The sequence below is a fragment of the Gadus morhua genome, chromosome 19 (assembly GCF_902167405.1).
Source record: "Gadus morhua chromosome 19, gadMor3.0, whole genome shotgun sequence".
Classification (NCBI taxonomy): Eukaryota; Metazoa; Chordata; class Actinopteri; order Gadiformes; family Gadidae; genus Gadus; species Gadus morhua.
Window position 1 is genome coordinate 16,517,524 of NC_044066.1, and position 18,015 is coordinate 16,535,538.

The window sequence follows — 18,015 nt, forward strand, 5'->3', positions numbered from 1 at the left end:
TACCACAAGAGTTTTCACATTTCACACACCCCATCTGTCTCTTCTGAGGTCCGGTATTCATTATGGGCCTGTCCTCCAAGAGCTAATATTGCACTGTTCATAACATGCCACACACTCCATCAAGCTTAAGAGGAACTGGCCCCATTGTGTACTGGACCGAGAAAGTCTTAATATTTTTAGAGTGTTATAGCATGTCACACACTCGATTAGTTTTACGAGGACCTGGCCTCAAAATGTGCTGGACCTCAAAAGTTTCCACATTTATAGATTGCTATAACAAGTCACAATTTCCATTAGTCTTATGAGGACAAGGCCTCATATTGTGCTGGACCTCAAAAGCCTGAATATTTGGTGACGGTTTTAACGCTCCATCAGTCGTGTAGTGCGAGCCAGCCTCAGCGGCAGGTTGCTGATTGCATCTTCAACGGGCCCCAGCAGTGTGTCACGAACGCAGCTTCAAGTTTTGCATTGCCGACACTACAGCGTGCTCTAGTCTCGAGTGGGGGGAGCGCTTAGGGTGGGGTCTCATAAACAGAGCCAGACTAAAGGAAGGGCGACAGCGGCAGCGGGTTCATTCAGCCGAGGCTTAAAGCTTACAGATCTACTGACACAGTGGGGACTCCCTGTCAATCCTCTGTCCCTGAAACACGGAGGCTAGTCAACATTTACCTTTGTTGGACTGATGGGATTGGCAGTTTTTGTTTCTGCCTCAAATCTCACTGCTACTGAAATATAAGGACATCAAAGGCCATAAACATTCACATTTACATTTAGGGCAATTTGCAGACCCTTGGATCCACAGCAACTTACAATAAGTACGTCTGTCAGAAGAAGGTGTAGAAATATGCCGCTGTCGGTACAGAAAGGATGTTCATAGAACCTTTAGAAACTAGAAACTTTTTTTATACCACAATTCCCAGTACACAACAAATATAGCTTGGATAAGATGCTACACAATGCTAAGTACTATCTTTAAGTGCCAGGACATACAACATACAAAACGTGCGTAAGAGGGGTGGGGGAGGGGAGGAGAGAAGCTATGCAGAGTCTAGGCAAACTCTGAACTCTGAATCCACCTATGTGTGTATTTGCGGTTTGTCTTTGTGCGTGCGCTTGCGAACAGCGAGGCTTGTCTACCGATGATCCTCGATAATTATCCTATCTTTAAGTGGATGAAAGTCCCTGCCCTGCGTGGCAAACACAACGACCGCCACTACTCTCTCGTCTCCGTGGGCTTCTTCCGGCCGTCGAACACTAATGAGCACAGAGGTTCGGTGAAGGATCTGAACCTTCCCGCCCACCCTCCTCCTCCTCCTCCTCCTCCTCCCCACATCCTCACAGCAGAACAAACCGTGATAATGTCAGACTTGCCGCGATGCCATTTCCACATGCATGGTCTTTCTCGCTCTCCGTCGGTTAAATTGGAGACGTATTGCACGATTCCCAGCTGGGAATCTGCGAGCTTATGATACCAAACTGGACGGATTGTGAATAAGGGTTTCATTAAGCTTATTTGGCTAGCCGACCTCTCTAGGCGTGACGCAAAGGGCAATGTAAAAAAAGTGTTTCATAGTAGAGAGAGAGTGTGTGTGTGTGTGCGATCGGACCTGACATTTTGTTATTTTACGAACACACGGAACAGGAACAGAAAAACGTCAGTGTCATCGGCGTTCTATCAAAATGTTAATGTTGCGTTTTAGGCGCATTCTCAGCGAAAACAGAAGGACGATGCTTACGTTTTATATTCACGATCTGAGTTTATAGTTGAATCAAGACAAATTTATCTTCAACATTATTTCTAATGTTGAGTATCCATCTGAAGTTTATCCGCAGAAAAGCATAAAAGAGTATTTATTTGTTTCCAACATATTGAATATGATTGAATCAAACTGACGTTCGAGTAAACAACTGCTGTAGTTCATAGTTTATTTTTGTTTTATTGTAATTTTAGAGGTATAACTCTCTTGAATTGTACCTACTAGCAATTTCTACAAAGGAATGAACACGGCATGAAGAGACAGTTAATTTAAAAAGCTTATCACAGTTCAAATGAACGCATCACAGTTCTGTTTGAACTGTCTATGCCTCAATAAGGTTGAACACTGTGACTTATGCAGATGTCAGATACGTTTTTTGGCTTTCATTCGTTTTAATCAACTTAACTTTAGTGATTACTGGCTAGAGAGAGCCCTAGTGTGTATATGTGAGCATGTGTTGAGGCAGCTAGTATGTGTGTATGTGTGTGTGTGTGTGTGTGTGTGTGTGTGTGTGTGTGTGTGTGTGTGTGTGTGTGTGTGTGTGTGTGTGTGTGTGTAAATACTCTAGTGTATGGGTATAGTGTGTGTGTGTGTTTGTGTGTACACTCTTGGTTATGCCTACATATGTGTGTTAGTGTGGATGTGTTTAATATGAGTCCACAGTGTTTATGTGAATGTGTGTTACTTATGTATGTGAGGGTGAATGTGTATTACTTATGTATGTGAGTGTGAATGTGAATGTGTGCCAGTGTGTGTGTATGTATATATATATACTGTGTGTGTGTGTGTGTGTGTGTGTGTGTGTGTGTGTGTGTGTGTGTGTGTGTGTGTGTGTGTGTGTGTGTGTGTGTGTGTGTGTGTGTGTATAGCCTGCGGTTTCGCATGACCCTCACACCAGAACAAATCCCCAGAAGGCTGGCCTGACCGCAGCTTACTCACCTTCCACCGTCTCTCCAGGTCAGCGCACTGGCTGCTGAAACCCCCACACACACACACACACACACACACACACACACACACACACACACACACACACACACACACACAGGGTGAACTCCCAGCATCCACCTTGTTAGTGCTGAATAGCCTGTGCCACCTCCTTGAGTTACATGCTAAAGCAGATGTGCTTTGACAGTTTTCGAGGCAGATGTCCGATCCCGGCAACTAACTCACCGCTAAGATGAATCATGTGTGAGGGATTTTGGCTCTTAATGTACACACTTATTGTATGTTGTACGTCCTTGTACTTAAACATAGTACTTTCCTTTCCAGCATTGTGTAGCTTCTTATCCTAGCTATATTTGTTGTAGACAGGGGAATGGGTTAACCTAGTGATTTCTTAGTGCTTGGCACTTGGTTCTATGGACATCCTTACTGTACCGACAGAGCTATATTGTTTCTCCTTCTTATGACAAATGTAAGTCGCTTTGGATAAAAGCCTCTGCTAAATACCCTAATTGTTAATGTAAATGTACATTTTATGTAAATAGGATTTTGTCCCAGTGGATTGTGTAATTAAATATTTTACATCAGTTGTTTTTCATACTATTGTAAGTGAAAACGTAAAGGCGAGATAAGATAGAACTTCAAATTTTTGATATCTGAAATGACATATGATATCAGTGCAGCGGTATTGAATCTGTCTTTTTATTAATACATTCTTAAAAAAAAAACGTACCTTTGCACTGACAGTCTTATATAACACCACTTCAACACATTGGATCTTCCAAGAAAAATCCAATAACCCCCTCGGAGGGAACAAAATATGGGTATCACAGACAGGTAGACACCCACACACCCTCCGCCTGTTAGAACAGGAGCTGTCGTGACAGGAGCTGTCTGACGCAGACTCTCTGTGCTGTGAGGAGGACCAGACTGAGGCTGAACGGACGGCCTCTCCAACCTCCTCGGTGAACAGCTGGTGGAGAGGAAACAGCAGCCACGGCTGTCGTTATCCTTCTAGTTTAGTGCGGTCCCGCGAGCAAGGGTAATGGCCGCCTGCATTATGAGGCTCGGGTCGTTGTTTTGTTCAGAGGTGATGCATTCCAAAAACACAGAGGTCGATCCGGTGCAAAAGTTAGATTTGCGTGACTCAGTGTGACCGCTGTTAGAATTGTCTAAATAAGTTTTGCGGGGTTGGAAGGTTGTTAGGGATGTGTTTTTGTTGGGTTATCTTTTAGAATAAGTGAGTGAGAAAGTTCAATCACAGATCGCATTTGAGTGTGAGATAGACTTGTGTTTAAGTTGTCCATAGCCCTATATGAAACCAGAACCAGAACATAAGGTACACCTGTGTCTGCTATGACACCTATTTATTTATCTCTGTCGTGTGTGTGTGTGTGTGTGTGTGTGTGTGTGTGTGTGTGTGTGTGTGTGTGTGTGTGTGTGTGTGTGTGTGTGTGTGTGTGTGTGTGTGTGTGTGTGTGTGTGTGTGTGTGAATGTGAGCTCAGATACGTCACACGTGAGTCTTCAGAATCATTTCATAGTGACCTCTGTTCACCTCACAACAGTATTTTCCAACCCTCCGTCATACCTTAACCTCAATCATTAGCAACAAATCCTACTCCCTAAGAAAGCAACACTGGGGATTGTGGGAACCCTGAAACTAATGGGTCACCATATCCATTATTCATCCAGTCCTCCGGGCACACCATTTAGTCCAGTAAGTGACCCCATCACACCCCTCCCCGTTGCCCCCTCCAGCGGTCGGCGAGGCAACCGCAGCCAACCCTCTTGATGGCTGCCCTAATGGTTTCCTGATGGGAAATTGATTGAGTGACTCGCTGAAGTCCTCCCCCCCCCCCTCCCTCCCCCCTCCCTCCCTGTTGAGGAGATTGCTGGACTGCCGGTGGCAGGTCAATCACACCCATCTACCCCCCCCCCCCCCCCAACTCCTCTCACCACCCCCACCCCCCTCATACCCCCTTTTAGCCTTTTTTAACCTTCTCACTGTGGTCTGGACGTCAATTATGGGCTGTGATGCTCTGAGCGGGAACTGGACTGCGAAGGGTTCACAACCTCCTTCCCATTAGCACAGGGGAATAACAACTGGAGCAAGGCGCAGCCGAGTAAATACCTTTTAGTGACGAAGGCATCGCGGCAGAAGAACAAAACGGGATTAGTCACCGAACCGCGGTTACGGAGAGACAACATTATGAGTCAATAAATAACTTTGAGGCACCGAAACCCAAACTTCATCAACTTCAAAACGACAAACTTCATGTGTCCCTAAATTAAGATTTATTAAGCAGTTTTATTTATTTTTCTGTTGTTTTTGCTAAAGCTAATTAAGACTGCCAATGTTGTATCCATAGCAACCAACCCTGTAGATTCAGGTTTGTTTTCAGCTTAATATCTCCCCATTGTGACGACCGTGGCTGACATCGCAGGTCCATAAATCAATAGTCCGAAGGGTTCTAAATTGTGTGGAAACGGGGCGTGGCTCTTCCGTTTCGCTTCCTGAAATCATTTTACCAATCGTGTTGTTGGGGGCACTGGAATTTTCTGAGTTTGTTATGCATGTTCAGTGTCCGTATTCTGAAAACCCCTGCTAGTCATTGAACCCAAATCAATATGGGGGATTGTTAACATAACACGTCTGAGAGTCAATTGACAAAAAAAGCCGATACAGACAAAAAAGGCTTTCTGGTTTTTTTTCATGATAAGAAATGTCTCCTTGACTTTTTTCCGTCTTGTTTCTCCACACAGCTCATGGTGGGTATCATCCAGGCGGCAGAGCTCCCTGCCATGGACATGGGAGGCACCTCGGACCCCTACGTCAAAGTGTACCTGCTGCCCGACAAGAAGAAGAAGTTTGAGACCAAGGTCCACCGCAAGACCCTCAACCCCACCTTCAACGAGCAGTTCATCTTCAAGGTAGCCCCCTGGAACATGATAGCCTGGTTCTACCAGACTCTCGTACTTCACTTCATTTCATTTCATTTGTACAGAGAGTCTGGACCTAATCAATTGACAAACGTTAACTCACTTGAAGGCGGGTGTCTGTTGAAGTCTAAAATGATTGGATCTGCCCAGTGCCACTCTGGATCTGCCATAACCAATCGCTAACGTTTGGTTGTGACGTATGTCATGCGCCGGGAATCACGCGCAGGTTGTACACAAACCAAACACCTTGCGCGTCTGCACGAAAATGTCCGTCAACGACAGCTGCAGGTTTTGTTTGTCGAATTTAATTTATCAGGGAAAAATTGCACATTGTAAATCAACTACCGACCTACAACAACAACTCAAACTGGCGTACGACTTCGTCGTCATTGTTCTCAGACACGCCCTCTGTTCGCTGATTGGTGGCCGCTGTGGCGGCACAAGAAAACCAAATTACATACAGCAGGTCCAGACCTAGTACTGAAGGGAAATTCAAATTGAGCGGAAGTACTTAGGCGGGCGGAGCCAGGCTAAGAACATGAGGCATATTGATCAGATATGAGGCAAGGATTCACGCTTTGAAAACGTGCAAAGACAGATTGTGTATCTTGTGTTTATTATGACGTCCAAGATTCACAAGGGTTGGCTTTAAAAATATGTTGAAAAATGAAAACGGAAGTTGTTTCTCAATAAGATATTTATGTGTTGGCGGAATATATTTGAGCAAAGAAATCATTCAGAGACGCAGAGGTGTCTACCGGTGTGAATAGAAAAATTGTGAAGAGGGTTTATTAAGAGATATTCAGGTGTTTGCTGGTCCACAGAGTTGGTCTTGAAGATAGTTTTAGTGAGTGTGATTCCGGTGATGCTGATCCACAGAGTGGTTCGTGGGTCTGGTTCACGTCGGGTGACAGAGCTCTGGTTCCACTGACAGTGTGATTTGCATGCAGCGTTGAACCTGGGAGGGTGTGGAGAAAGAGACCAGCTGGCAGATTAACCGGCTCCCGACTCAAGCTCTCTCTCTTTCTCCAATTTCTCTCGCTCCCTCTCTTTCCATCTCCTTCTCCCCCCCTTCTCTGTCATTGTTCATCCCTTTTCCGTCACTCATGTCCTTTCCCTCTTTCCTCTTGTCCCATTTCTGTCAATCTCACTCTCTCTCTTTCTCTCCTCTCTCTCTCTCGCTCTCTCTCTCTCTCTCTCTCTCTTTCACTCTCTCTCTTTCACTCTCTCTCTCTCTCTCTCTCTCTTCTCTCTCTCTCTCTCAAATAAGATACAACATAAAATACAAAGTAATAACTATTAGAAGAAAATTATATGTATGATTTATGATATGTAGAAATCATTTCATTATCATTTGAAGAAAATGTGGAACAAAGGTTGGGGTTTGATACATTGAAAAAGTCTAAAGAATTAGATAATAAGTTGATGTTTGTGATAGGGTTGAGTTAATCAAAAATTGTTTAGGACATGCCACAGAATAGCCTCTGTCTCGCTCTCGCTCTTGCGCTCTCTCTCTCTCTCTCTCTCTCTCTCTCTCTCTCTCTCTCTCTCTCTCTCTCTCTCTCCCTCTCTCTCTCTCTCTCTCTCTCTCTCTCTCTCTCTCTCTCTCTCTCTCTCTCTCTCTCTCTCTCTCTCTCTCTCTCTCTCCTCTCTCTCTCTCTCACCCCTCCCCCACACACTAGATCTCTGAGCTCCACACTCGCTGGGACAGCAGACACAGCACAGACAGTGATGGATATTAACACAGGCAGACACACGGCCACCGCCTGGCCGCCATCCTCCTCCATCCTTCTTCCTCCCTCTTCCTCCTCAATCCTACTTCCTCCGTCCTTCCTCCTCCCTCTTCCTCCTCCACTACTTCCTCCTCCACCTTCCTCCTCCCCCTTCTTCTTCCACCGTCCAGCCACACCGATTTTACCTATCGGCCAACGCCTGGCCTCCATCCTTCTTCCACCTTCCACCTCCCCCTTCTTCCTCTTCGTGTTTGGCTGAGATTCCCCCTGCCCCTCCAAGCCAAAGAGTTTTAACATATCAGACAGCGACGGCGGCCAAGACGCCAAAGCCTCTGTGTTGATCGGCCGTTCGGCAGCGCTGGGGTTTTGGCAGTGTGCTAGCGGTAGCATCGCGCCGCCGCGCCCGCACGTTTATTTGTGTCACCGCCGTTGTGATGGATAATTCGGGAGGTTTTGTCGTTTGTTCGGCGCAACGTTTGTTTGGAAGAAAAAGGGTGACGTGAGGTCCAAGTATCGTGGAAAATGCTGGGATGATTCTGGTATGATATAGTTTAGAAGATGGCACAACATGTAACGGTGTATAGAGATTTAAAACCTCTAAACGTTGAATCAAGAGTTTGTTCGTATCATTAGTGTTCACCAATCTCCCCCCTCTGTCCCCCCCCCCCCCCCCCCCCCCCCCCCCCAAGGTGCCCTACGTGGAGCTGGGGGGCAAGACGCTGGTGATGACGGTGTACGACTTCGACCGCTTCTCCAAGCACGACGCCATCGGCGACATCAAGGTGCCCATGAACAAGGTGGACTTCAGCCACGTGACGGAGGAGTGGCGGGACATCCAGAGCGCCGAGAAGGAGGAGGTGCGTCCGTGTAGTGTTTAGGTCCGCGCGGGCAGCTCTCTGTGTGTGTGGATGATGGTTTTTAAACCGGAGCTGCAGCTTCAGTGAGGAAGGAAGGAAGGAAGGAAGGAAGGAAGGAAGGAAGGAAGGAAGGAAGGAAGGAAGGAAGGAAGGAAGGAAGGAAGGATGGGTGGATGGATGGATGGATGGATGGATGGATGGATGGATGGATTCCTGCACAGCAGCAATGGAAGACACAGGATATAACTCAATACAATAAAAACACAAAGTAGTAGTAGTAGTAGTAATATTAGCTAGGGGAAACAAAAATAGATGCTAAAGTAAATGCTTAATTAAGAACAAACATGGCAGACAGGACAAAGAGTAGCGCTAATAATTGTCAGGTTAGCCATTCCCCGTATTCAACCAAGATAGCTAGGATAAGACGCTTAGCACTATTTTTAAGTGCAAGTCACTTCAGCCCTTTTTACTGAACGATAGAAAGGGTTCGAGGGGAGCCACTAGTAAGGGTGGAAGGCGTGGGCGGCGGCAAGTCGCTTGTACTTTCACTCCACACATTGACTCCAGTGTAAGAACCTGTGTAACGCCTCGCTCTCCTTGTAATGCCTCTTCATTATAAGCCCACATTTACCTGTCAATTAACAGAAGGCTCCACTTTGTCGGCGATAGTTCACCAGATTCAATTTCCCGCCGTAAATGCCATGACATATAGCATGCTCCCCCTTCGCCCCCTCCCCCACTCCCACCTCGGGTAAAACATTTAATATTATTTTTTATTATTTCGAAATGTTAATTACAGCGCTGCAGAATGTGCCAGAGTGCCGCGGTTTGAGGTGAAGGGCAGAGCAAGATGCATTTTAGTCATGCCCCCACTGTGCCTGTTTTTGTGTGTTGTGTGTGTGTGTGTGTGTGTGTGTGTGTGTGTGTGTGTGTGTGTGTGTGTGTGTGTGTGTGTGTGTGTGTGTGTGTGTGTGTGTGTGTGTGTGTGTGTGTGTGTGTGTGTGTGTGTGGGTCGGTGTGTGTGTCGGGTGTGTGTGTGTGTGTGTGTGCGTGTGTGTGTGTGTGTGTGTGTGTGTGTGTGTGTGTGTGTGTGTGTGTGTGTGTGTGTGTGTGTGTGTGTGTGTGTGCGCGTGCACGCGTGCATCTGTGTGTGTGCGTATGTGTGTGTGTTATAAATATCTTTCACTCAGCGTGGAGACAAGTGCTGCCGAGCTGTCGGGCGAGTGTAAAAACAGTCAATTACAGCATTGTGTGCCGGAGTCAGATAGGGTTGAGAGCGCGAGGCAAGGTGACCCTGGTCGGTATGGATGTACTGGAGGAGGGAGGTGCACGATCATATCATCTCATTCCACTTGAGAATTCTTTAGGATCTGTGTGATGGATCGCTCAGTGTGTGTGTGTGTGTGTGTGTGTGTGTGTGTGTGTGTGTGTGTGTGTGTGTGTGTGTTACAGAATAACTTACTTACTCAGGTCTCTTTACACAAATAATGTAATGTGCGTCTGCACACAGAAAAGCAACAAAAGGCAATTATACTCCATTATGGGTAGTGTAGTCTTTGTCAGCTGCTTTATGAATATTATGTTCATTTGGCGCAGCTCCTCCATAGATTTGACAATGACTAAGTGACTCAATCACTTCATAATCACTCCTGTTTGTGTTCTCTCTCATTTTCTTTACAACGCTGCCTTCCAGAAAAACAACAAATTTAAAATGTCAGTTGAGTCATTAACAAATCCCCTGGAAACTCAAATGCGTTATTCCACACTTAGTTCAGTATATTAGAAACATATATATATAATATATATATATATATATATATATATATATATATATATATATATATATATATATATATATATATACAGTATATATAGGTGAATACAGCACATAGACTGCAGCTCCTGTGAAGGTTTTATTTTGTTCTTCTGTGGTGTTTAGGGTTAATTTGAGGAACACAGAGCTTCTTCTTCTGCTGCTGCCTCCGTTCAGATCCAGTCCGAGGGCCTAAGGGCTTTGAGCAGGTTCAGCGGACCGCCTTTAGCATCTGACGCTATACATCAGTAGCTCCATCAGTGCAGCAGGTGGAAAGGTGCTCTCTCTCTCTCTCCCTGAAGAGATAGGAACTAATCGAAAGCTTTTTGTTCCTATCTCTCCGTCCTGCTCCTCTTTTTATCTCCTACTTTCTCTCCTCCGGCTTTCTCCGTCCCACGCGCTATGTTTTAACCTCTAGCTCTCTCTCTCTCTCTTCATGACTTTCTGTCTCTCCCCTTTCTCCATCCTTCCCTCTCTCTGTCTATCGCTGTCCAACTCTCTTCGCCCTCTTCGTCTCCCTCTCCTCTTTCTCCCACTTGTTCTCTCTGTCCTTCTTATTCAAATGCTCTCTCTTGCCCTATCTCTTTTTCCCTCTCTCTCTTTCTCCCTCCTTCCTATCGCTCTGATTCCCCCTCTCTCTCTCTCTCTTTCCGTCTCTTATTCTCTCTCTCTATCCCCATCTCTCTCTCTCTGTCCGTCAGTCTTTCTCTCTCTTAATCTCTCACTCTCTCTCTCTCTCTCTCTCTCTCTCTCTCTCCCTCTCTCTCTCTCTCTCTCTCTCCCCCCCCTCTCTCTCCCCCCCCCCCCTCTCTCTCTCTCCCCCCCCCCCAAGGACCATATAGTCTTGTTGATTAAGCCTCTACCCTGCCATGGTGATTAGGGAGAGAGGCTGGAGTGGCGGAACTACTTAGTGTCAAGATGTCTGACAAACCAACTAAGTGGTGGACAATATCACCCCTGTGTTAAACACACATATACAAATGTATAGTGGCTATATATATATCAGTGTAGGCTTCGCCATTGAGGAGAGGGAGGAAGATCCTCCCTAACATTGTTGAGAATAAAAAATTTAGATTGCCCCGACTATTGTAATGAATGAATGCCCTTAAATATGACAACTTTATTGCCTTTGAATATATAATGTTCGTTTCCCTGGGTAAAGGGACATTAGCACCCCCTATCGCCTATTGACAATTACTTCAGGGAGGAACGTCCTCCCTCCGCCGCCGTTCACTCCCATTCATTTTCCCGAAAGTACTGGCGGCCGGTGGATAACATGGGTTTCAATGGGAGAGAGGAGGAAAATCCTCCTCTGAGTTGGTGGGACCTTAAGGGGTCTGATTCGCGCAAAAATCTATCCGTCTGCGCTATGAACCAATAAGCAGGATCCCTGGATGTTGAGCAGTGTTGCCAGATTGGTCAGATTTCCCACCCAATTGGGCTACTTTCAACCATGTTAGGCTGGAAAAATTATCATTGGGCGGGAAATCTGCCCAATCTGGCAACGCTGTCGATAACAAACCCGGTCTGCATTGCCGCGGTGCTCAGTCTGAGAGACGCAGAACAAGTGAAATCTGCGATAGCGAGATCCTAAATGCACAATGGAAACATTGGAAACGGAGGACATTGTTAACGTCTTATTACAAAAACCATTCCATTCATTCAGAAAGAGGTAGACCACTTCCCAAAATCAAGGTCATCAGAAGTAATGGCAACGTCAGTGTTGTGAGTGCTACATGGTTTGCTAGGTACGCATGACTTACTGGTAGCATTACAAGCAATTGTAACTGAAAATAAACATAACTAAATAACTTCAGTCAGTGAGGGCAAAAATAGGCCCAATAATAGGCCCAGATTTTTTTATTTACTTTTACAAATCAATGGTAGGCCTGATTTGACTAATATGCTTTGCATCCTTTCCTTCTCAAATTACAGTGATGCCACTGGTGGCTTTGTATACATTTTGTTCACATAACTCCCTCCCTGCTATTTTGTAGTTCACCAAAACACCCTGAAACAACTTGAGTCTCACATTCTTATGCCACCATACACCAACAGTGCAAGCAGGCCAATGGCAACCAAGCGCGCAGTCCTTCCTCCCTCACTTTAAAAACCACCAGCCGCCACTGATATATATATATATATATATATATATATATATATATATATATATATACGGAGGCCGGATAGGCCAGACTCTTTTACTCCCAGTTGATTTGATTCTGGGTTGAGAACCCAGTTGGGTTCAGGGTTCAAGCCCCAATGTCAGTAGTCTAACTGGAGGCGTCCCTGAGCGAGATGCCCTAACCCCCACCTGCTCTTTGGTGACTCTTCAAACCAAAAAATCATATGTTGCTATGCATTAGGGTGTCTGCTAAATGGCTTAATTCCTAATTAGGAAACAGAAAGAACAAATGTAATCATGAAGAAAGACATTGTATCAAAATTGAAAACCAAGTGAAAAAACAGTTATCTTGCAGATGGTTTTCGAAAGGCTTGGTCCTGTAGACTTATTTGGGCCTGTGTCTCTTCTTCCACTGCGGCCATCTTTTTGTTGTATAATATACAATTTAAAGTCATCAGTGCCTAAAGTAGATATACCAATCCACTCATGGCTCAACCCCTGGAAGATATTTTTCCCTTGAAATTCATCAAATCAATTTGTTCAGTGGAGAAAAGGCAAGGAAATCCTGTGCATGCACTGAAAGCGAAAGCGAAAGTGTGATTAAATGTCCAGAGGTTGCTCTGTGCTGAGTGAGCACCTTTTGGTTGTTCTCAGCTTCCCTGAGAAATGAGAAAGACTTCTGCTGAAAGAATTACACGTCAATGTCAATATAAGTCTGTAGGTACGCAGTGGACAGGATAATGTAGAGATCAGGGGGTTAGACCACAAGCCGAGAAGTTCTAGGCTGGATTCCCAATGTCTGCAGCCTCCTGGGAATCCTTGAGAGAGTTTTGAGTTTTGAAACACGGATCTACGAATGCAAGCGCAGGTGTGGAAAGAGATCCACCGTGTACCCGTGAGTCACTGAAAGCTATTTTACGTAGGGGAATAATTCCACCCTAAATGGGTGACAAAACATTCCTGTGGGAACTGTGTGCGACTCCTCTTCAAATGTTGCTGGGTTATAGAGCGCCGGAGGGAATAAACGGATGGATTCAGAGCGGGAACGGGAATCACATCCTGCTTGAAGCGCCATTACATTTATTTGTGTCTGAGTTCTTTGACACACACCGTCGGATTGAACTGCTTTGTAGTGGTGATGAGCAGTGTGTGTGTGCGTTTGTGTGCGTGTGTTTATGATCGTGAGTCCGTGCGTGTGCGTGTGTGCACGGATGGTACGAAATTGAGAGAGGAAAACATGTGAACACGTTCACTGTGTGTAGTTTGCAGTGAAGTTCTTTCAGCGCAGGCATCTCTGATCAATTGTCTCGCTGTTGTTTCCCCCTCTACAAACTGAATTAATTTAGTGGAAGAAATCCAACAGGCCTTGGTTTAACTGTACCTCGGCCTGGTGGGTTATAGAATTTAGACTTTCAAAAAACGTCCTCATTTTTGTAACTCGTTTTAAAGGAGTGATGTGCCGCGGAATCAAATCATGGCTAACGTTTTTGGGACAATTTGAAATTGAGCAATTTAGCCGACACTTTTTATCCAAAAGGACGTGGTGAGGTTTCACTACGCTTTTGCTCCGTTTCATCCAGGGCTTGTCTGGCTTGTCAGAGTTTTAGACTTCCTGCTCACGGATCCCTGCGGGTGGACGTCGGGGATTGGAACCCAGAGCCGTTCACCCTGGGGGTCGACCCCCTAAACGCTGCCGGCGTTCCTCTCTGCCTTTTTGGACGTCAGGTCTGGAGGACTTTGTCTCCTCTGCTCAGACAGCAGACAGCAGGGCCAATCCCTCATCATTGTGCATCACTATGACGACCATCCCTAGCCTGCCCTTGAATTCAGAGTGCCGACCTGTCTGGGCGGACAGAGTTTGTTTGTGTTTTTAGAAAAACAGAATGCATTTCAAAATGACTCCAATTGCCTTCAATGTTATGTGTTCTAGCCTTTTGTATCTGTGTGTGCGTGCGTTGGTGTGTGTATGTGTGTGTGTGTGTTCTCTATCGCGATGTTGTGTTAGACCTCACTCTGCTCATTCTCACCGCTGGTTAGATTCCAATAAAGGCTGGAGTGGTAAATGTCACTTTGACACCAGATTACGGACGATGTGTGTGGAGAGATTGTGCTCTGGGAGACTGAGGCCCGCAGTACCAATTTAAATTTTATATGGTTTCATAACTTGTGAACATTACCTAGCATTGAAAGGGATACGTTGTTTTAGCAAATATATTATTTAATATTAGAAATAGGAGTCCGTAATATGTATGTATTTATGTATGCCTTCTGCTTATCTGTGTGTGTGTGTGTGTGTGTGTGTGTGTGTGTGTGTGTGTGTGTGTGTGTGTGTGTGTGTGTGTGTGTGTGTGTGTGTGTGTGTGTGTGTTTTTGTGTGTGTTGATATGCAAGTTTCGTTCTGTATGTTAAAATTGTGTTGTGGGCGTCTCTGTGTACGCATGTCAGTGCGTATAAAGACCTCAGTGCGTATAAAGAGTGCGTATCCTTTTATATTCATGGTTGTGTGTGACTATATGTGGGTGTGTGTGTGTGTGTGTGTGTACAAAAGTATGTGTGTGTTTGAGTTTGTGTAGTGTCCATGCTTATGTGTGCTGGCGTGCCTCTTCATGGAGGCGTGCACAGCGTTTCCACCTGGCTGCCTCACCTCCCCTCTCTTCCTCCCCTCTCCCGGTCTGACCCTCTCCCCCGTCGCGGTCTTCCCCCGCCTGGCAGCAAGAGAAGCTGGGGGACATCTGCTTCTCCCTGCGCTACGTCCCCACGGCCGGCAAGCTCACCGTGGTCATCCTGGAGGCCAAGAACCTGAAGAAGATGGACGTGGGAGGCCTGTCAGGTAGGGCCGGGACTCAGACATCGGTTTGAGTTTGATGACTTGTGAGGTGGTTCTGCGTCAGTGTGTGGGAGGGGGGGGGGGGGGGGGGGGGGGGGGGGGGGAGAGGGAGATCGACCGAGTGTGTGTCTGAGTGCTTTGGTGAGTAACTGGTGTGTGTGTGTGTGTGTGTGTGTGTTGTGTGTGTGTGTGTGTGTGTGCGTGTGCGTATATGAGTGAGTTACCTGTTTGAGTGTCTGTATATGTGTGTGTGTTTGAGAGTAAAAGTGTTTGTGTGTGTGTGTGTGTGTGTGGGTGTTTGAGTGAGTTAGTGTGCATTTGTGTATGAGTGATTGACCTGTGGGTGTGTGTGTGTGTGTTTGTTTCTGTGCCTGCCGGCGTTTGTCTGTGACGGGCTCCTTTTGTCTGTAATTACACATCCAGCGCAGCACTTTGCCTCTCCTTCAGCGTCGGCACGACAACGCCCGTGCACCAATTATGAGAGAGAGAGAGAGAGAGAGAGAGAGAGAGAGAGAGAGAGAGAGAGAGTATCTAACGTACCAGCTGTGTAACAGCGGCTTTTTAAACAACCGCACTTACACTCACACACAAGTATGCATTCACACACACACCCACACCCACACACGCACACAAAGGAAAACACAGACATTTAAATAAAGTCATTTTTCGATACACGGCTGAGAGGGAAACAATGACATTGTCACCGCAACCCATAAGAGAAGCTGTGAGAAGAGAAGATGTGATGCATGGTGCATATGCAAAGCACACACACACACACACAAACTCACACACTGTCCCTGCTGTGGTCTCAGCGTGGGAGGTCCACACAGGAAGTGCCGGTCCCTTCCGACGCTCAACAATGAGCCGATATCGATCCGGATCGATATCGGAGGACGGACTGTTTTTCTTCCTTTCTTTTACGCCGGAGACACCAACCGATCACCATGTAGCGAGGCAGGTGCCATGGTAACCGAACAAGAGGTGCATGCATGTGTGTGTGTGTTTGTGTGCGCTCACTCTTGTCCGGGGGGGGGTTCAGGGTTAATTTCAAGGTCTTTTCTGTTCTTTCCGAGGTCTCAGTCTGAACCAGAGAGGTCTCAGTCTGTATGGGAACAGGGACGGTATCACACACTTCTCTGTTTACAGGCTGATCACAGAACCTCTATGAAAGAAAAGAAAAACCTGCTGTTTTATTTGTAGTCTCGGTTGAAACCCGAGTGTGATAACGTCATACAGTTTATTTATTTTATCTTTTTATACATTTTTTGTATTTGTGAGTTTTTCTTTTTTTGTTGCTGTGTGGGTGGCAAGCTTCAAGGACTCTAGTTGTGAGCAGAGATGGCAGTAGCCTATTCTGTACTCTCTCTCTCTCTCTCTCTCTCTCTCTCTCTCTCTCTCTCTCTCTTCTCTGTGTGTGTCTCTCTCTCTCTCTCTTTCCCTCTCTCTCTCGCTCTCTCCCATGCCACCGGTATTACCTCGCTCACCTGGAGAGGGGATTCACACGCTTCGCAGCGTCGCCAAAATCCTTCTCCCGATGCTCAACGCCATCTTGCATATTATGAAAGACAGAAGCAGATGCGGTTTCCAAAAAGCTACGAGGTCACTTCACCAAAGTACATGTGTGTGTGTGTGTGTGTGTGTGTGCACGTGCCTGTGTGTGTGCAGGTGCGTGCGCGTCTGTGTGCCTGTGGGTGCGTGTGCACGTGTGTGTGTACGAATGCCCGTGTTTGTGCCTGTGCACGCGCATCTGCGTGCACTGGCATGCACACGGGCACGTGTGCACACACACACACACACACGCAATTGCACGCACACACACACGTGTACTTCGGGGAAGTGACCCCGTAGCTTTTTGGAAACCGCATCTGCACATGTGTGTGTTCCCCGGACCGAGAATAGCCAGATGGTTCCCCAGCCGTGATGTTTGTCATCATTAATTACGACGCAATCTGTCCACGCTGTCCGTGGTTTTCCGAACATTAACCGGGGTAAATGTATCCAGTGCGCGACAACCTGTACACACGTTTCAGCCCTGGCTCCAATATACCCACCAACTGTGCCGGTGCTCTCGAGTGAAAAGACAAGGGAAATAATGTTGAAAATGAAAGAAAAAAAAACCCACCAAAATCAGAGAATCTCCGGTAAGTAATCCACGGTCTCTCACCGTGGCGTTTGTGTGACAGAGTTTGCCGCCGAATGCGGGACTAAAATCTGAGTTTTTTGAACATCTCCGCTGGAACAGATTGGAGCTCTTTTTCTGGGCTCTTTCAGGACACTCGGAGCACAATGGAGAAGTGATTGCGACCCGTCTGAAAAGCTTTTTGTGACCGCCTCGCCGTCTTCCACCGAATCAGATTGTATTCACACCGTTGTGCATAGGTTGGACATAAATACACGATGATGGATCTATAGTTACACAGTTCCAAAAACTGTGCCAGACAGAAGCGGAATCGATATTACGTTTATCTACGACCCACGATGTAATAAGGAGAAAGGAATCAAATTAGGTAAAAGTAAATAATTATAATACCCCATGTAGAATCGCTTAGCACCGCACCATGGACGAAGCTACGTGTGTTAGCATCTCAAAGAGCTACATATTCACAGATACAGTCGACGTATCCTGGAAAAAGGTTTGACTACACATCTCGATATATCTATAATTATATTAACCCTAATAGAATGAGGTTGAGTATAGCATTGAACACCCCCCACCCCCCCCCCCATCTTACCACCCACTGGGCCAAACCCTCCTTCCAGGGCTGCCTTCAAACTGTGTTGGATGGATGAAGTAATGGACACAACTTTAATAACAATGATTAGCTTCGATCGCGCGGGGACGCCACAGCCACTGCCTCACCAGGGGGGAGGACAAATAATTGATGGCCCGGATTCTCTCTCGTCTTCCCCCCCCCCCCCCCCCCCCCCTGCCTTCCTGTTTACCGCCTCTTAATTGCTGCTCAGACAACAAGACGTGGCTATTTTCATTAACCGAATGTATAATCACAAATAATTCT

The 18,015-nt window shown here is 46.3% G+C and overlaps 1 protein-coding gene across 3 annotated transcripts in view; it reads left to right on the forward strand.

Annotated features, from left to right (window-relative positions):
- The window catches only part of syt1a (synaptotagmin Ia), a 164,629-nt gene that overhangs the window by 133,612 nt on the left and 13,002 nt on the right, over positions 1–18,015 (forward strand). For all 3 annotated transcript variants that reach the window (XM_030342003.1, XM_030342004.1, XM_030342005.1), the window contains 3 exons: positions 5,467–5,634; positions 8,066–8,233; positions 14,884–15,001. In XM_030342003.1, the coding sequence (XP_030197863.1) occupies positions 5,467–5,634; positions 8,066–8,233; positions 14,884–15,001 (454 nt within the window). The remainder of the gene's footprint in view (positions 1–5,466; positions 5,635–8,065; positions 8,234–14,883; positions 15,002–18,015) is intronic.